Genomic DNA, 17300 nt, shown 5'->3' on the forward strand with positions numbered 1-17300 from the left:
GTGTTTGTGAGTTTTCTGGAGTTAGTATTGTTATTGGTTTCTAGTTTTAAACCATGGTGATCTGATAAGACACATGGGGTTATTCCAAGTTTTTTTTATATTTGTTGAGGTTTGTTTTGTTACTAAGTATGTGGTTAGTTTTTGAGAAGGTTCCATGTGGTGCTTAGAAGAAGTTGTATTCTTTTATGTTTGGATGGAATATTCTATAGATGTCTTTTTTGAGTCCATTTGAGTCATAACATCTGTTAGTTCCCTTATTTCTCTGTTCATTTTTTGTCTGACTGACCTTTCCAATGGTGAGAGTGGAGTGTTGAAGTATCCCACTATTAGAGTGAGGTTTAATATATGATTTAAGCTTTAGGAGTGTTTCTTTTACATATGAGGGTGCCCTTGTATTTGCGGCATAGATGTTCTGTATTGAGATTTCCTCTTGATGGATTTTTCCTGTGACTAATATGAAATATCCTTCTTTTCTCTGATTGATTTTGGTTTGAAGTCTATTTTGTTCGATATTAGGATAGCTACACCTGCTTTTTTCTTAGGTCCATTTGATTGGAATATTTTTTCCCAACCCTTTACTCTAGACAATGTCTGTCTTTGAGGTTGAGATGTGTTTCTTATATGCAGAAGGATGGATTTTGTTTTCTTAACTAATCTGTTAGCCTGTGCCTTTTTATAGGTGAGTTGAGCCCATTTATATTACGGGATATTAATGACCAATGATTGCTATCTCCTGTTAATTTAGTTTTCATTGTTGATGATGTGAATTTGTGCGTTTTCCCCTTCTTTGGGATTTGCTGCTATGAGACCATCAATTGTCTGTGTTTTTGTTAATGTAGCCAAGTTCCTTGGGTTGGAGTTTTCCTTGTAGTATTTTGTGTAGGGCTAGGTTTGTGGCTAGGTTAAATATGGTTTTGTCATGGTTTTGTCATGGAATACCTTATTGTGTTCTTCTATGGTGATTGAAAGTTTTGCTGGGTATAGTAGTCTGGGCTGGTACCCATGGTCTCTTAATATCTGCATAAGGCTTGACCATGACCTTCTGGCTTTCATTGTCTCCAGTGAGAAGTCAGGTGTAATTCTGATAGGTCTACCTTCATATTTTGCTTGGCCTTTTTCCTTTGCAGCTCTTAATATTCTTTCTTTATTCTGTATGTTTAGTGATTTGATGATTATGTGACGAGGGGACTTTTTTTTCTTTGATCCAGTCTATTTGGTGTTCTGTAAGCTTCTTTTATCTTCATAGGCATATCTTTCTTTAGGTTTGGAAATTTTTCTTATACAATTTTGTTAAATATATTTTCTGTGCCTTTGAGTTGACCTTCTTCTTCTTCCATACCTATTATTCTTAGATTTGGCCTTTTCATAGTGTCCCATATTTTCTGGATATTTTGGCTTGAACTTTTGTTAAATTTAATATTTTCTTTAACTGACGCATCTATTTCCTCTATTGTATCTTCAGTGCTTGAGATTCTGTCTTCCATCTCTTGTATTCTGCTGTTCATGCTTGCATTTTTGGTTCCTGATCATTGTCTCATGGTTTCTGTTTCTATAATTCCCTTGGCTTGTGTTTTCTTTATTGTCTCTATTTAAATTTCAAGTCTTGAATAGTTTCTTTCATATGTTTGATTTCTTTTTCTTGGTTTTATTTATTGGATGTCTTCCAATTTTTTGTTTGTCTTTTTCTCTATTTCTTTGAGGGAATTTCCCATTTCCTCTTTAAGAGTTTTAAACATTCTCCTGAAGTTATTTTTTATCTCATTTTCTTCTGCTTCATCTATATTTGGTTGTTCAGGTCTTGTTGTTGTAGGGTCTTTAGGTTTTACTGGTGTCATGTTGCTCTTTGTGGTGTTGTGTGTGTTCTTACCTTTTCTACTCATCTTTTCCTCTAATAGGTGTCTTTGGGCTGTCTGTGATTCTGTTGATTAATCTTCTAGGTTCCAGTGAATCCAAGGCTCAGATGGTTGTTCCTCATGGTACAGTCAGTGCCACGGTTCTAGTTACCCCTTTGGTCACTCCATGTTCCTGGAGGTTGCTCAGAGTTCCCGGGCTTTGCTCCACTCCCTTGGAGTTTGCTGTCTCAGGCCTGCTCTAGCCTAGGATGTTGGCTCAGACCTGTTTCTGTAAATGTCCCTGGCTTAGGGTTGGTCCTATAAAGGACTCTGCTCCAGTCTACTCCCTTAGAGTTTCCAGTCTCGGGCATACCCAGATCCACAGAGGACCTGGCTCAGGCTTACTCCCTTAGAGGTCCCAGACTCACACTCAGACCCACAGAGGTTTCTGGTTCCTGCCTATTCCCTTTGATATCCCAGACGAACGCCCAGACCCACATAGGTCCTAGCTCAGGCCTATTCTCTCTGAGGTCCCAGACTTACTTGTTTTCAAATTTCATATATATTCCCCCCTCCTCCCTTCAACATCTCTCAAGTCCTCCCACTTTCAAATTTATGGCCTCTTTTAATTTTTATTGTTACATATGTATAAACATATACATACAAGCTACTGAGTCCATTTATTGCTTGTATGTATATGTTTTTAGGGCCAACAAATTGATATCCAATTGGGGTTCCACCCTGGGGAAGACTAATTCTCCCTCTCTCAGCAGTTATTAATCAGCTGTAGTTCTTCATCTATGCCTTGTGAGTCCTTCTGTCCTTGTTTGTGTGTCGACTGGTGTTGTTATTGTTCAGGTTTTGTTTAAGTAGTCATGCTGTTGAGACATGAGTGTAGTTTCCCTGCCATATAATCTTAAAGCAGACCCCCTAGTCATCTACTCTTAGAACCTTTTCTCCCTCTTTTCCTTGATATTCCCAGAGCTGTGGGTGCAGGGGTTGTGTTGGATTATCAGTTGGGGCCTTGTATCTTACAGTCAGTTGTTCTCTGTATCTTATTCAACTGTGGCTTTCTGTAATGGATTCTGTCTTCTGCACAAAGAAGCTTCATTGATGAGGGGCAAGAAGTACACTCATCCATGGGTGTAAGGACGAGATTCCCCTTCTTTGGAAAGGTAGCAGTACTTCTCTAGGTTCCGTGGCCTCACCAGCCATCAGTAGTTGACTAGGTTTTCTAGACCAGAAATGCATTCCATGCTTCTGAGCAGGGCTTACCCCAAGATAAAAGTATTCTTGAACCTTGGGAGATATCCTGCTATGCTTGCCACTGTGACTTTGAGCCTCACAACTGAGTATGACGCTTAGTTGCTTTTCTCCCTTAGCAGCTCGGCTTGCAGAGGAAGCTTGATTACTCCATGTCTTGTGTCAGAGAGTATAGGAACACTACATTAAATATGATCTGATAATACAGCGAGTGGGAAAGTTGGAATACATGCAATGCCTTTGTCCTTTTCTGATGTTATAGAGTGAAGACCTCTATTCAGTGCAAGTTGTAATAATTAAGACTGAATAATTAGACTCACTGTGAATTTTGAACTATTAGGAGGTTTTGTTTTTTAAAGATTTTATTTACTTTTTTTTTTTTTGGTTTTTTCTAGACAGGGTTTCTCTGTGGTTTTGGAGCCTGTCCTGGAACTAGCTCTTGTAGACCAGACTGGCCTTGAACTCACAGAGATCCACCTGCCTCTGCCTCCCAAGTGCTGGGATTAAAGGCGTGCGCCACCACCGCCCGGCCAAAGATTTTATTTACTTTTATGTGTATGAGTATTTTGTCTGCATGTATGTAAGTACACTGCATGCATGCCTGTGGAGTGTAGACAGAAGTTTCTGTCCCGCTGGGTCCCGCAGCCATTCAGTCCCAAAGAAACACACAGAGGCTTATATTAATTACAAACTGTTTGGCCTATTAGCACAGGCTTATTATAAACTAGCTCTTACAACTTAAATTAACCCATAATTCTTGTCTATGTTTAGCCACCTGGCTTGGTATCTTTAATCAGTGAAGCATCCTCATCTTGTTTCCTCTGCATCTGGCTGGTAACAACATCTCTGCCTTTCCTCTTTCCAGAATTTTAGTCTAGTTACCCCATCTATACTTCGTACCTAGCTACTGGACAATTAGCATTTATTAAACCAATATGAGTGACAAATCTTTATATGGTACAAAAATTTTAGCCCATAGCTATGGAGGCCAGAAGGAGGGCACTGGATCCCCTGGAACTGTAGTTAAGGACTGTTGTAAGACACCATTTAGGCGCTGGGAACTGAGCCTTCATCCTCCAGCCCTGGTCAGTTTTCTTGAGACAGGCATAAGCTAGTTAGCATGGTGTGAATATTGTTTCCTCTCCTCCTCCTCCCCCACCCCCAGTTCTTCTCATCCTCCTACGTAGTGCTCAGATCTACTCTCTTTTTTCCATCCCTCTGCCACTCTTCAAGGTTGGCTATTGTTACATTTCACTTGAATTCTTACTTCTAGTCTTATCTTTTCATCCTATAATCAGAATGACTCTAAAGCCACTGTCTTACTTAAAATCACATAATGCCTTATTGTTATCTCTATGATAAAGTCCCAAAAATATTTTTGTGACCTGCAATGCCTTTTTGGTTGGAATTACATTAGGCATATATATGGATTAGGAGACAGCCTAACTATGTCAACTTTTGAAACATACTAATTTGGTTTATCTATTTATTATGACATGCTTAAGTTTTCTTATTGTTTTGTGCTTTAATATTTTTTTAAGTTTTTCAAGACATGGTTTTTGTGGGTATCCCTGGCTGTCCTGAAACTCATTCTGTAAACTCAACAGAACCACCTGCCTCTGCCTTCCAAGTGCTGAGATTAAAGGTGTGTGCCTTTATGCCCAGCTTGCTTTGAACTCTTGAGTGTATAGAAGTCCTCAACATCTTTTATTATAATTATTCCTGTTATTTTTGCAAAATTCAGCAATATTTTCCAGTAGATGCTCCAGTTCCTTCGGGCTGTAAACATAAAGAACTCTGCCCATTCCAAACAGGAGCCGTTTGGTTTCTTTCCCTCTCACCTTACTCCTCCGTTACTTCTACTTCCCTTTCCCTGTCCCTTTTTACCTTTCCTCAGTGGTTAGGGCTCCCAGTGCAGTGTTGAGTACAAGTGATAATAGGTAAGTTCTTCTACATTAAGTATAATTTAAGGTCGTCATTCTTCTACACTAAATGTAAATATTAGCTATAGATGTTCATAGACGTGCTTTGTCCATTTGGGGAATTTGCCAAATATTATTAGTTTGTTAAAAGGATTAATTCCCCCCACCCCGTGTCTATTGAAGTGATCTTTTAGATTTTCTCCCATCAACTGTTAATACCTTGAATTATGTTTATCTATCTGTCTGTTATGTATCTATCTGTCTGTCTGTCTTGTTTTTCACTCCTGGGGTATGTTTGCTTGGTAACAATGTGTTAACCTATATTTACATTATTGGATTCCCTTTGATAATTCTTTGTCAAGAATTTTTGCATTAGCATTTGGAGGTAGTGTTGATTTATAATTTTATTACAGTGACTTCATCAGATTGTAGGTTAGGCTGGCCTCAAACTCATAGCCTCCATTTCAGGAATTTGGAATGACTCTGATGTGGCAAGAACCCCAGGCTCTATTCCGGCTGCTTTGCCCACCGCCTACTTCCACAGGATATTTCCTTCTAGCCTGTTCTTCCTTTTCTTCGAAGACTTTCTTCCTTGGGTCGCTAAGTTTAGTGCCTCATTCTCTCCTTGGTTCTCACTTGTCTTGTTTTCTAGTGTCCAGCAGATTGACTTTCCTACTCTGACATTCGTCTTACAATGGATCCAAACTTTGTTTTAATGAAGTTTACTAGATTGTAACATTGGAAGAGCAATCCTCTTAGTTAGTGAAGGGCTGAGCAAATAAACCTGTTACTACAGAAGGAGAATGCACCATGAAGAAATGCGTCCAACTGCTGCCCAGTTCTCTCTCTTCATTGTTTCTTTTCTTCTATGCAGGAATTTTAGCAATGAAGAAAACTAATAAGTTTTTCTTCCAATTCCATATTGTGTGTACAATCAGCTGTTTTCATCTTTCCAATTCCTGTTCTTATGCAGTAGTGGTATCTACATGTAGTTTAGATGTTTATTTCTTTTTTATTCCAAGTGATTATGGCTGGAAAGAATTAGTTATGTGAGAATGTCTTAGGTAATAACAGCTTCTCATTCTGATTATTTCCCTTTAGGAAAGACACTGCTGAACCTGTAACATGGAGGATTGTCTTCATACCTCATCTGAGAATCTGTCCAAGTTGGTCAGCTGGGCCCACAGCCATGGGACCATTTGCAGCCTCATTCCAAACCTGAAACATTTGCTTTCTGAAGGTTCCCATGGGAACCTGACTGCAATGTGGGGCTGCAGTGCTGGCCATGCTTACCACTGGCCACTAACAGCTACTTGCAGAGCTGGGTCCCAAGAGAGGGTTTGTTTCCAGGACAACCGAAGTTTTAATTCTGATAGTCCCAGTATAATTGGGGTGCCTTCTGAGACACAGACTAGCCCTGTGGAAAGATACCCTGGGAGACCCGTGAAGGCAAAGCTGGACTGTAGCCGAACCAGAGACTCCTGTGACTTCTCTTACTGCAGTGAGCCCTCTGAACTGGACGAAGCTGTTGAGGAGTATGAAGATGAAAACACACTGTTTGACATGGTTTGCGAGTCTTCTGTTACAGATGAAGACAGTGACTTTGAACCCCAAACCCAGAGGCCTCAAAGTATTGCTCGTAAAAGGCCAGGAATAGTCCCATCTTCCATCCATTCAAGTTCCCAGGGACAGATGGTTGATGAGTGCAGTAGTGATGTCATCATCAAGAAAATCAAGCAAGAGATTCCTGAAGATTATTACATTGTAGCAAATGCAGAGCTGACTGGAGGGGTAGATGGACCAGCCCTTTCCTTGACACAGATGGCAAAGCCCAAGCCTCAAACTCATGCTGGTCCCTCCTGTGTAGAGTCTGCTAAACTGATTCCCCATGTAACATCTGCCATCAGTGCAGAGCTAGACCCACAGATAATGTCAGCATCCCCCTCTGTGATCTCCAGACCAATCATCCCAAAGACTGCTAGGGTATCACTGGCTTCACCAAACAGAGGACCCGCTGGTGCCCATGGCACTGCCCACCAGGTGACCATGCAGATGCCTGTGAGCACATCACATCCTAACAAACAGATCAGTATCCCTTTGTCTGCCCTTCAACTGCCTGGACAGGATGAACAGGTGGCTTCAGAGGAGTTCCTGCCCCATTTGCCTAGCCAGGTCTCATCTTGTGAGGTAGCCCTCTCTCCCTCAGTGAACACAGAGCCTGAAGTGAGCTCCAGTCAACAGCAGCCTCCTGTCGCTCCAACCATAACCACTGAAGCCACTGCACAGTGCATTCCAGGTATGGAACACGAGGTGACCATAAATCCCTCATCCGCATACTTTAGAGAATTCTGCGCCGTCAGCACTTCTAAGACCATTGGTTTAGTTTGCTAGGATGCAGTCATTTTTCATTGTCAGGAAGACAGAAATAATTAAATGTTTTACATGTAATGAATACTGTGGAGGAACTCTATCTGAAGAAGGCTTTCCATTTGGTAGTACACCTTAGGGCTAAGATGGCAACTGGAAGATTGTGCTTTTGATGGCTAGATTTAAGGTTCATATCCAACCTTAGCTGAGCTTTTATAGTAAATCTATTTTTGAAAAAATTTCTTTTTCCTATTGGTATCAAGGTAGTTAAGCCAACTGATATTGAATAAGGTATATGATAATATTTTTTCTTACTTTTTATTTGATCCAGTTTCCTATTGCCATTCATTTTAGTTAGTGTGATAATTTAAACTGATTTTATAAAAGAAACAGGTAACTTCTTAAACAAGTATTTGATCCCATCTCTCAAAACTTAACAAAATCAGATAACATATATTTCTGGAGAAGGCCAGCTTAACTCAGTACATTCACATTGAGAGGTTTGTAGAGCTTTTCATAGCTGCTACCTCTGCACTTCTAACATTCTAGTGCTCTTTAATTCAAATATCCATTGTTTATTTGAGCCAGGGGGTTTGATGCGCATTCTTTGGACATCTATAATTCAAATCTAAGAGGACATAAGTAGGTGTATGGACAAGGGTGAATAGATACACAGAGAATAAAGAAAGCAGAACACTTTGGCAAATTTAGTCCCTCTCAACAGGGCATACGTTTGGGAAACATCCTTTTTTTTTAAAGATTTTTAGTTATTTATTTTATGTATATGAGTACTCTATCTACATGTAATGCCAGAAGAAGGCTTCGGATCCCACTGTAGATGGTGTGGAAATTGAATTCAGAACGCCTGGAAGAGCAGCCAGTGCTCATAAACACTGAGCCATCTCTCCAGATCTCAGGGAAACACCCTTAAACACTGAGCTACCTGTGTATTTGGCCTGAAACTCCCTAGAATTAAGTTGCTTTTACAAGTGCTCATTTATAGTTATAGTATTAGCCCCAAGGTCTCCTAAAGGAACTTACCACTGAAGATGTTTCTACCATACTAAAAATGATCAGTTGCTTTAAAAATTATGCTAGTTGAAAAGTCATGGGCTTTTATGTGGTTGTTTTTTAACAGTTTCATTAAAATGTGATTCATACCATAAAAGACACTTTTTAAAACTTTATTCTATGAGTGTTTGTGTCCATGTATATGTGTATCACGTTTGACTAGTGCCCAAGGATTGTGAATCATCACGTGTCCTTTGCAAGAGCAACAGCTGCTCTTAACTGCCAGCACTCCTTTGAAGTGTTGCTCAGTCTCAGAAGAAGCAGTTTCTCTTTTCTTCTCCCAGTTCATGGCAACCGCTTATCTACTTTTGTGAATTTACTTTATAACCTGTTGTGACTACTTTGATTTAGTGTGGCATTTTCAGGGTCAATCCATATTAGAGCATTTTTTATTGCCAAGTAATATTTTACTATAAATATATCATGCTTTATTTTTCTTCAGTTGATGGACAGACATGTGAGCTGTTTCCACCTTTGGTCTGTTTGCTACTATGAACATTTATATACAAGTTATTAACGTGAGCATTTTCTTTGATTTTTGTGTCGGCAGCTACTTTAGGGTGAGAAGCCACAAATCCATTTTCTAAAGCCATTTGGTTTTAACTCTTGGCACTAATGGACAAAGGTTCCTATTTCTCTGTATGTTACCAACACATTATTTTCTATGTTTTAGAAATTTCTCCTTTACTCTCAATACACAGGAGGCAGAGGTAGGCAAATCTTTGTGAGTCCGAGGCCAATTTGGTCTACATAGCACCTAGTCTAAGCCACCTGGAGCTATGTAAGGAGACTCTGACTTAAAACAAAAAGTTACTATGCTTTTACATGTAAAAAGTAGTATTACAATCTAGCCTTTATTATTTTAATAACTAATGATATTGATCATTTTTCATGTTCTTATTGGTCATATATGTATATTCTTTTGAAAATTTTCAGATTCTTTGCTTATCTTAAAAATAGATTCTCTTGTCTACTTTGAGTTGTAAGAGTTCTCTGTATTCTGGACGTGAGTCCCTTAATGATTTGTAAATATTTTTTTCTATTTTGTAGGCTTATGCTCAGTCATTCATTCACTCTCCCTCCCTCTCTTCCTCTCTTGTTCCACCCCTTCTCAGAGGAAGGCCTTGAACTTTTTCCCTCTACATCCTAGTGCTAGAATTATAGGCATTACCATGTCCAATTATGCTTTCTTTTTTTAAAAGAACTTTATACTTTAATTGTTATATAATCCTGTGGACTTAGACTGGGATAATCTTTACATTGCTGGACACATGTCTGTCAGGCAGAAAACATCTTTGTACTAGGAAATCAAACTTTTAATATATGGAGGGTATACATAGTACTTTTCACTTAAATGGTTGTCTTTTTTTTTTTTAGACAGCCTGGCATAGTTTTCCATGCTATCAATTTATATTTAATGAAACAATTCAGAAATATATTTTGCAGAGTCATTTAGCATGTTCATAACTTACTAAGACTTCTGCTTTGATCCACACTAACTCTAACCCTGTGAAACAAGTTGTGGGACCCGACTATAAACCATATTTGAATGTTACTGTATAATTATATTTGGAAAAGAAATTTAACTTTTTTCAAAGACAAGCAGTTTTAATTCTTTCATTAGTGTATGTATTACATCAGGGTTTTTTCTTCCTTTATTAAAATTGCACTTCTTATGTCAGCTATAAACGTCAGGCTTGACCAGGGATTGCATGTACTGTATCCAGCCATGAACTGGTCTTATTTTACTCTTATAAGGAGAATTTAGTTTGGCCCAGTGTAGAATGCTCAAGAAAAGCACTCTGAAGAACCAGTAATGACAGATTTCCGAGATGTGGTTCTCATGTTGTGGAATGATACAAAATTTTCAACATGTCTCTATTTGGACTGGAAACAACAGCGAGATTAATAAAAACCCAATCGACACTTCTGTGAGAGTTACAGAAACGTAACATAATTCACCTTTACTTCCTGAAGTCCAACCTAGGTTCTGTATTCTAAATTTTGAAGTTTAACTTATTTACTTGTGTTTGTATGTTTATTTATAGTTGATGGTCTCACATAATCTAATATATACAAATGCATGTGATTGATTACAGTATAAGGGGACCCTACACAATTAATGCGTGTGATTACAGTATAAGAGGACCCTACACAATTAATGAATGTGATTACAGTATAAGGGGACCCTACACAATTAATGCGTGTGATTACAGTATAAGAGGACCCTACACAATTAATGCGTGTGATTACAGTATAAGGGGACCCTACACAATTAATGCGTGTGATTACAGTATAAGGGGACCCTACACAATTAATGCGTGTGATTACAGTATAAGGGGACCCTACACAATTAATGCGTGTGATTACAGTATAAGAGGACCCTACACAATTAATGCGTGTGATTACAGTATAAGGGGACCCTACACAATTAATGCGTGTGATTACAGTATAAGAGGACCCTACACAATTAATGCGTGTGATTACAGTATAAGGGGACCCTACACAATTAATGCGTGTGATTACAGTATAAGGGGACCCTACACAATTAATGCGTGTGATTACAGTATAAGAGGACCCTACACAATTAATGTATAAAGCATGATTAGGACTAAAGAGGAAAGCTGTGGGAAAAATAGTCAAAATTTAGAACAGGCACTCGAACACCATAGAATTCTGAGTCTTTCTCAGATCATCGCAGTAATACTACATGGCCTTATGGATTCTATTTTAATAATAAGTTGATAAGTGACTCATTGAGTCAGCCTGAAACAAAGAGAAGTTGTTCTGGTTTTAGTGGTACCATGCAGCCATTTGAGCACATTAAAAATAAACTCGGAGTCACCTCAGGTACATCGGTGTCGTATTAAGGAAAGAAATCACAGCACTTCCTATTAGTCTCATTTAGCCAGGAGTGGGCCCAGATCTGACTGCTCTAACTTCACTCTCCATGTCCTCTGTGTGAGACAGAACCTGCACTGCTTGGAGGCAGTCTTGTGGGTTTGTTCCTGTGTCTCTCCTATTAACGTACTTTGCTCTTTTATTGAACAGCACATAAAGCATCACATTGGAAAGGAATGAGGGATACTTTAAAGAAATCTTTAACGGATTTTTACATGGGATTATGCCACTGACCCCAGATGATCCAGATAACAAATAGAATTACAAACATCATTGTTTATCAAGCAATATCTGCATGTTGCAATCAACATTTATAGTGATATTCAGTTTTTTCATTTTTTTAATTTATTTTACATATCAACCACAGGTTCACCTCCCGTTCTCTCTCCCCACCTCCTCCTTACTCTCCCCCATCCACTCCTCCTCCTTCTCCACTTATGGGCTAAGGCTTCTCATGGAAATCAACAAAGCATGGCAGACACATCAAGCTGAGGCAGGACCAAGCTCCTCCTCTCCGCTGGCGTCCCACCATAGGAAATAGGTTCCAAAGAGCCAGCTCATATATCAGGAGCAGCCCTGGTTCCACTGCTAACGGCCTCCCAAAAAACCAAGCTACACAATTTTCACCCACATGCAGAGGGCCTAGGTTGTTCCCATGCTGGCTCCCTAGCTATTTGTCCAGAGTCTGAGGTACCACAAGCTCAGGTCAGCTGTCTCTGCCAGTTTTCTCATCTTGTTCTTGACCCTCCTTGCGCGTGTAATCCCTCTGCCCTCTCTTCAGCTGAACTCCCAGAACTCAGCTCAGTACTTGACTGTGGATCTCTGCCCTCTCTTTTCAACAGGTGCTGGATGAAGGCTCTATGATGGCAACTAGGGTAGTCACCAATCTGATTACAGGGGAGGGCCAATTCAGGCACCCTCTCCACTATTGCTAGAGGAGTCTTAGCTGGGTTCATCCTTGTGGGTTCCTAGGAGTCTCCCTGGCACCAAGTTTCTCCTTAACCCCACAATGGTCCCCTCTATCAAGATATCTCCCCCAGTGGATATTCATTTTTTTTTTTTTTTTAGTTTTTCGAGACAGGGTTTCTCTGTAGCTTTGGAGCCTGTCCTGGCACTAGCTCTTGTAGACCAGGCTGGCCTTGAACTCACAGAGATCCACCTGCCTCTGCCTCCTGAGTGCTGGGATTAAAGGCGTGCGCCACCATCCCCCAGCTGGATATTCATTTTATAAGATTACTTTCAACCTCTGGTTTTGCATTTTCCAGCAAATGATCGTTAGAATTCCCAGATGATACTCTAGGAGACAGGCATGGTGCTTGCCTTTAATCCCAGCACTCCAGAGACAAGAAGACCTCTGTGAGCTGGGCAGTGGTGGCGCATGCCTTTAATCCCCGCACTTGGGAGGCAGAGGCAGGCGGATCTCTGTGAGTTCGAGGCCAGCCTGGTCTACAAGAGCTAGTTCCAGGACAGGAACCAAAAGCTACGGAGAAACCCTGTCTCAAAAATCCAAAAATAAAAAAAAAGACCTCTGTGAGTTTAAGTCTATCCTGGTTTGTATAGTGATTTTCGGGAGAGCCAGAGGTATGTAGAGATCCTGTCTTTAAAAAAAAAAAAATGCAGCTAAACTTTAGCTTAGGTTATAAAGGTTAATTCCATGAGAAATCAGGGAAGTGAAAGAGAAATAGGCTGAGCACATAATAGGCGAGTAGTCTTAAATGACCTAGAAGTCTATTATTAATTGTCTGGGAGGGCCAGCAAAAGTTCTGTTCTTCTAGAATGTAGGAGATGGCTTCCTAGTGCATTGCCACAGTGCTGATAGTGCTTTTGTTTTGTTCCCTGATAGAAAATCATCTTTATTTTGGTTCAGAACTGAATTTATAAAGTTGTCAAATACTAAGGTGTGAATCAAAGCATTGATTTTCATATCATTCCTGTCATTCTGCTTCATATAGATTTTAGCAGTAAACAAAGTACACAAGTATTATTAGAATTACTAGCAGTAGCTTTGATTCCATTAAATTTTGAAGTTTCTATGAATGTCGTTCATTTGTCAGGATAAAGTTTAAAGCCCTATTGTGTCATGAGTTAGTTTCTTATGTCTGTTTCTTAAATATACTCATGTATCTGTAACTTTGATGTACTGGGTAGTTTAATGTCAACTTGACACAAACTAAAGTAGTCCTAGAAAAGGGAGCCTCAGTTTAAAAAGATATCTTATATAATCTTGGGCTGCAGCTACGACCCTAAGCAATAGAGGAGAGGATGCCCAAACTAGCCTTGCCCTGTAGTCAGACTGATGCATATCTTAAATATCACCACAGAGCTTTCAACCAGCAATTGATGGAAACAGGCAGATACCTGCAGTGGAGCAATGAGGTCAAGGCCATGATGGGTTCACCCAGTGAAACAGTCTACCTGAGCTTATGAGAACTCACCAAGTCCAGCCGTACAGGGAAGGAACCAGCATAGGACCAGACTAGTCCCTCTCCTGAATGTGAATGGCTGGGGCAGACAGTGGGGCCACTACTACTTGTACTGGCTTTTTGGGAACCTGTTCTCTTTGGATGGATACCTTGCTCAGCCTAGTAGGGAGTGATTGGATCTTCCCCAGTGTGTCTTACCCTCTGAGGAGTGGATGAGGGTGGGGTTGGGGGTAGGTGAATGGAATAGGGGGAAGTGGGAACTGGGATTTGGTATGTAAAATGAAAAAAGATAGTTTGTTTTCTTTTTTTTAAAAAAAAAAAGAAGAAGAAGAAGAAAGAAAAAAAGACTGGCAAGCCAGTAAGGAGCACCCTCCAAGTCTCAGGCCTTCTTAAGTTCCTGTCCTGACTTCCTTCAGTGTTGGACAGCAATGTGGAAGTGTAAGACAAGTAAATCCTTTTCTTCCTAACTTGCTTTTGGTCAAGGCATTTCACCATAGAAATAGTAACCCTAACTAGGGTAGAAATTAATATTCACTATCAATTTGACAGGATTTAGAATCACCTAGGAGGCATGCTTTTCCAGAGAGGATTAACTAGGAAGTGGGTAGCATCATCCCATAGGCTGGGGATGGGGACACACTGAAGAGTGTCGGGTGTGCACCAGCACTCCCCTTTCTCTGCGTCCTGCTCTGCTGAAATGTGAGCAAACAACTGCTACAGGCTCCCCATTGCCAAGGAGCCCCCCACAGTCATGCTTCTCCCCCAGCTATACCTCCCAAACATGAGCCAAAATAAACCTCTCTTCCTGAAGCTGCTTCTTGCTAGGTATTTGGTCACAATTAGTAATGTACCTTCTTTAGGGTTCCCTTTTATTTATTTTCAGAATTGTGTGTGCATGTGCAGGCACTGGCACACATGAACATGTCATGAGTAAGAGCGAAGGTGGGTGATTCTGTCGCTCCACTATGGGACAGATCACCATATAGTCTTTAGGAGTGGTCATGTATCACTTAACTCTGAGGATACATTCTGAGAAATGTATTAAGAGGTAGTGTTGTAATGTTACACAAACCTGGGAGGTATACCTTATACACACCTAGCCCTTATGGTACCACTTATTGCTCCCAGGCTACAAACTTGTATAACATGCCAGATGATGAATGCTATAGATAACTGTACCACACTAGCCGATGCTTTTGAGCATAAACATAGCTAAAAATAAAAAAGTACTGTAAAAGTATAGTATATTAAAAAAAAGTAGTATGTCTATTCCAATCACATACTATGTGTGGAGTTTATAGGACCCAAAGTTGCTCTGGGTGCATGAGTAGGCACCAGGTGTTACCATAGTCTTTCTTTGGCGGGTGGGGTACATCTCTGATATGCTTAATACTTATTGATGCCATATTGTAAATGGTACTTAGATGAGTGTACAATGATCTTCCATGTTACCACCTAACACAGCTGCTTATGCTTAGCTGACATGATACGTGTTGAGAAAGTCAAGGAGGATTTAATGAGGCCATGGGCAAGTGCAAAATGGACTAACATGGGTGTTTATTTCGGTTTTTGACTATACTAGCTTAGTTTAAAGCTTCCTTATTTTACCAGCACACCTGATTTTATACAGGATGAAGTCATTAACCCCATTCCTACCCGAATTTCTTGGTAACTTGAGGCTAGAGGGGTCTCAGGAGGACACATACATTCCTAACAAGACTTTGAACCAGCTCAGTAGGTTGAAGGCCATGAGTCACACCAGATCACTGTGGTCAGCTGTGGACTACAAACTACACTCAGGCTGTGTTCAACTCATTTAAAAATGACTTTCTTCACTGACAAATTAACCCATCTTTAGATTACATGGGTTTTTTCTTTTCTTTTTTTAAAAGAATTTTAAACTAGTTTAGTTAAAAACCAAGAAATAAACACATTAAATGAGGCCTTCACAGTCAGGATCACTATTATCACCATCTTCCTCCTCCCCATGTTGTCCCATTTGGAAGATCTTTGGGGGCCATAAAAGGTGGAGTGCCATCTCCTGCTATAGTACTGCCTATGTCTTTAATACCTGTTTCAGGACCTACCTAAGGCTCTTCTCATCCACGTATCTTGTGTATGTGTAGTGTACATTAAAGTAGTTGTTTAGAAAGTCAGATAATTTGTAAGCATATAAACTAATATACTCACTTATCAAGTGCTATGCTGAGTATAATGGTGAGTGCTTTACTCTTACTTACATTGATGTCATTCTTGTTTATATTGATATCACTGCACACAGGCCAGTGCCCTGCCTTATGGTACTGTGATAGGTATGACCACTAAGCTTGAAGAAGTTTCCATTTGTGGTAATCATGAGACTGCTGTTGCCCTAGTCTTACTGTTACGTACAGTCTGTCATTGGCTGAAATGTTGGCATGCGAAAACTGAATGTGTTAGAAGTAGTAAACCAGTCCTTTATGTCTCTTTTCCTTCCTTCCTTCCTTCCTTCCTTCCTTCCTTCCTTCCTTCCTTCCTTCCTTCCTTCCTATTTAGCCACAACTGACATCTGTTTACAAGAAATACTGCCCATTAAAGTGAGTTTCATGCTACTGCTCTTGTTAGGCCACTCCAGCTTGTTAGGGCTCCCCTTCTAGTCCTCACTGTCCTGCATCAGCTACGGTGCTTATGTGCTATAGCAACTGTGCAGCAGAAAGGCCTGAACCTCAATTATTTTTTTTCATGAAAGTATGTTATATTTTAGCTAGGAGTTCCTTCCTGAAAGTCAGAGTCGTGACCAGTCTTGAAACTATGTCTTTCTTAAGGGAGTCCTGCAGCTTCGGTTTTCTTTATGTGCCCCTACAGTTTTTTTAATTGTTTTTATTGAGCTATATATTTTTCTCTGCTCTCCCCTCCCCTTCTACCCTCTTCATGGTTCCCATGCTCCCAATTTACTCAGGAGATCTTGTTTGTTTCTACTTCCCATGTAGATTAGATCCGTGTATGTGTCTCTCTTAGGGTCCCCTTTGTGGTCTAGATTCTTTGGGATTTTGAATTGTAGGCTATTTAATTTTGTTTTTTGTTTTGTTTTTGCTTAATGTCTAAAAGTCACACAGACTGAGCACATATTATGTTGGTGTTTCTGTGTCTGGGTTACCTCACTCAGTATGTTGTTTTCTAGATCCATCCATTTGCCCACAAATTTCAAGATGTCATTATTATTTTTCACTGTGTACTACTCCATTGTGTAAATGGACCATTTTTTTATCCATTCTTAGGTTGAGGGCCATTTAGGTTGTTTCCAGGTTCTGGCTATGACAAACAATGCTGCTATGAACATAGGTGAGCATATGTGCCTGTGTGGCACAATTGAGCATCCTTTGGATATATACACAAAATATTACAGGGTCTTGAGGAAGGTTGTTTCCTAATTTTCTGAGAAATCGCCATACTGATATCCAAAGCAACTGTACCACTTTGTATTCCCACCAGCAGTGGAGGAGTGTTCCCTTTACCCCACAACCTCTTCAGCATAAGTTGTC

The 17300-nt window shown here is 40.0% G+C and overlaps 1 protein-coding gene across 3 annotated transcripts in view; it reads left to right on the forward strand.

Annotated features, from left to right (window-relative positions):
- Positions 1 to 17300, forward strand: part of Kiaa1958 (KIAA1958 ortholog) — a 178700-nt gene that overhangs the window by 88800 nt on the left and 72600 nt on the right. For all 3 annotated transcript variants that reach the window (XM_075944840.1, XM_075944839.1, XM_075944838.1), the window contains exon 2: positions 6119 to 7313. In XM_075944840.1, the coding sequence (XP_075800955.1) occupies positions 6143 to 7313 (1171 nt within the window). In that variant the 5' untranslated portion in view covers positions 6119 to 6142. The remainder of the gene's footprint in view (positions 1 to 6118; positions 7314 to 17300) is intronic.

Source organism: Microtus pennsylvanicus, chromosome 13, assembly GCF_037038515.1.
Source record: "Microtus pennsylvanicus isolate mMicPen1 chromosome 13, mMicPen1.hap1, whole genome shotgun sequence".
NCBI classification, from domain to species: domain Eukaryota; kingdom Metazoa; phylum Chordata; class Mammalia; order Rodentia; family Cricetidae; genus Microtus; species Microtus pennsylvanicus.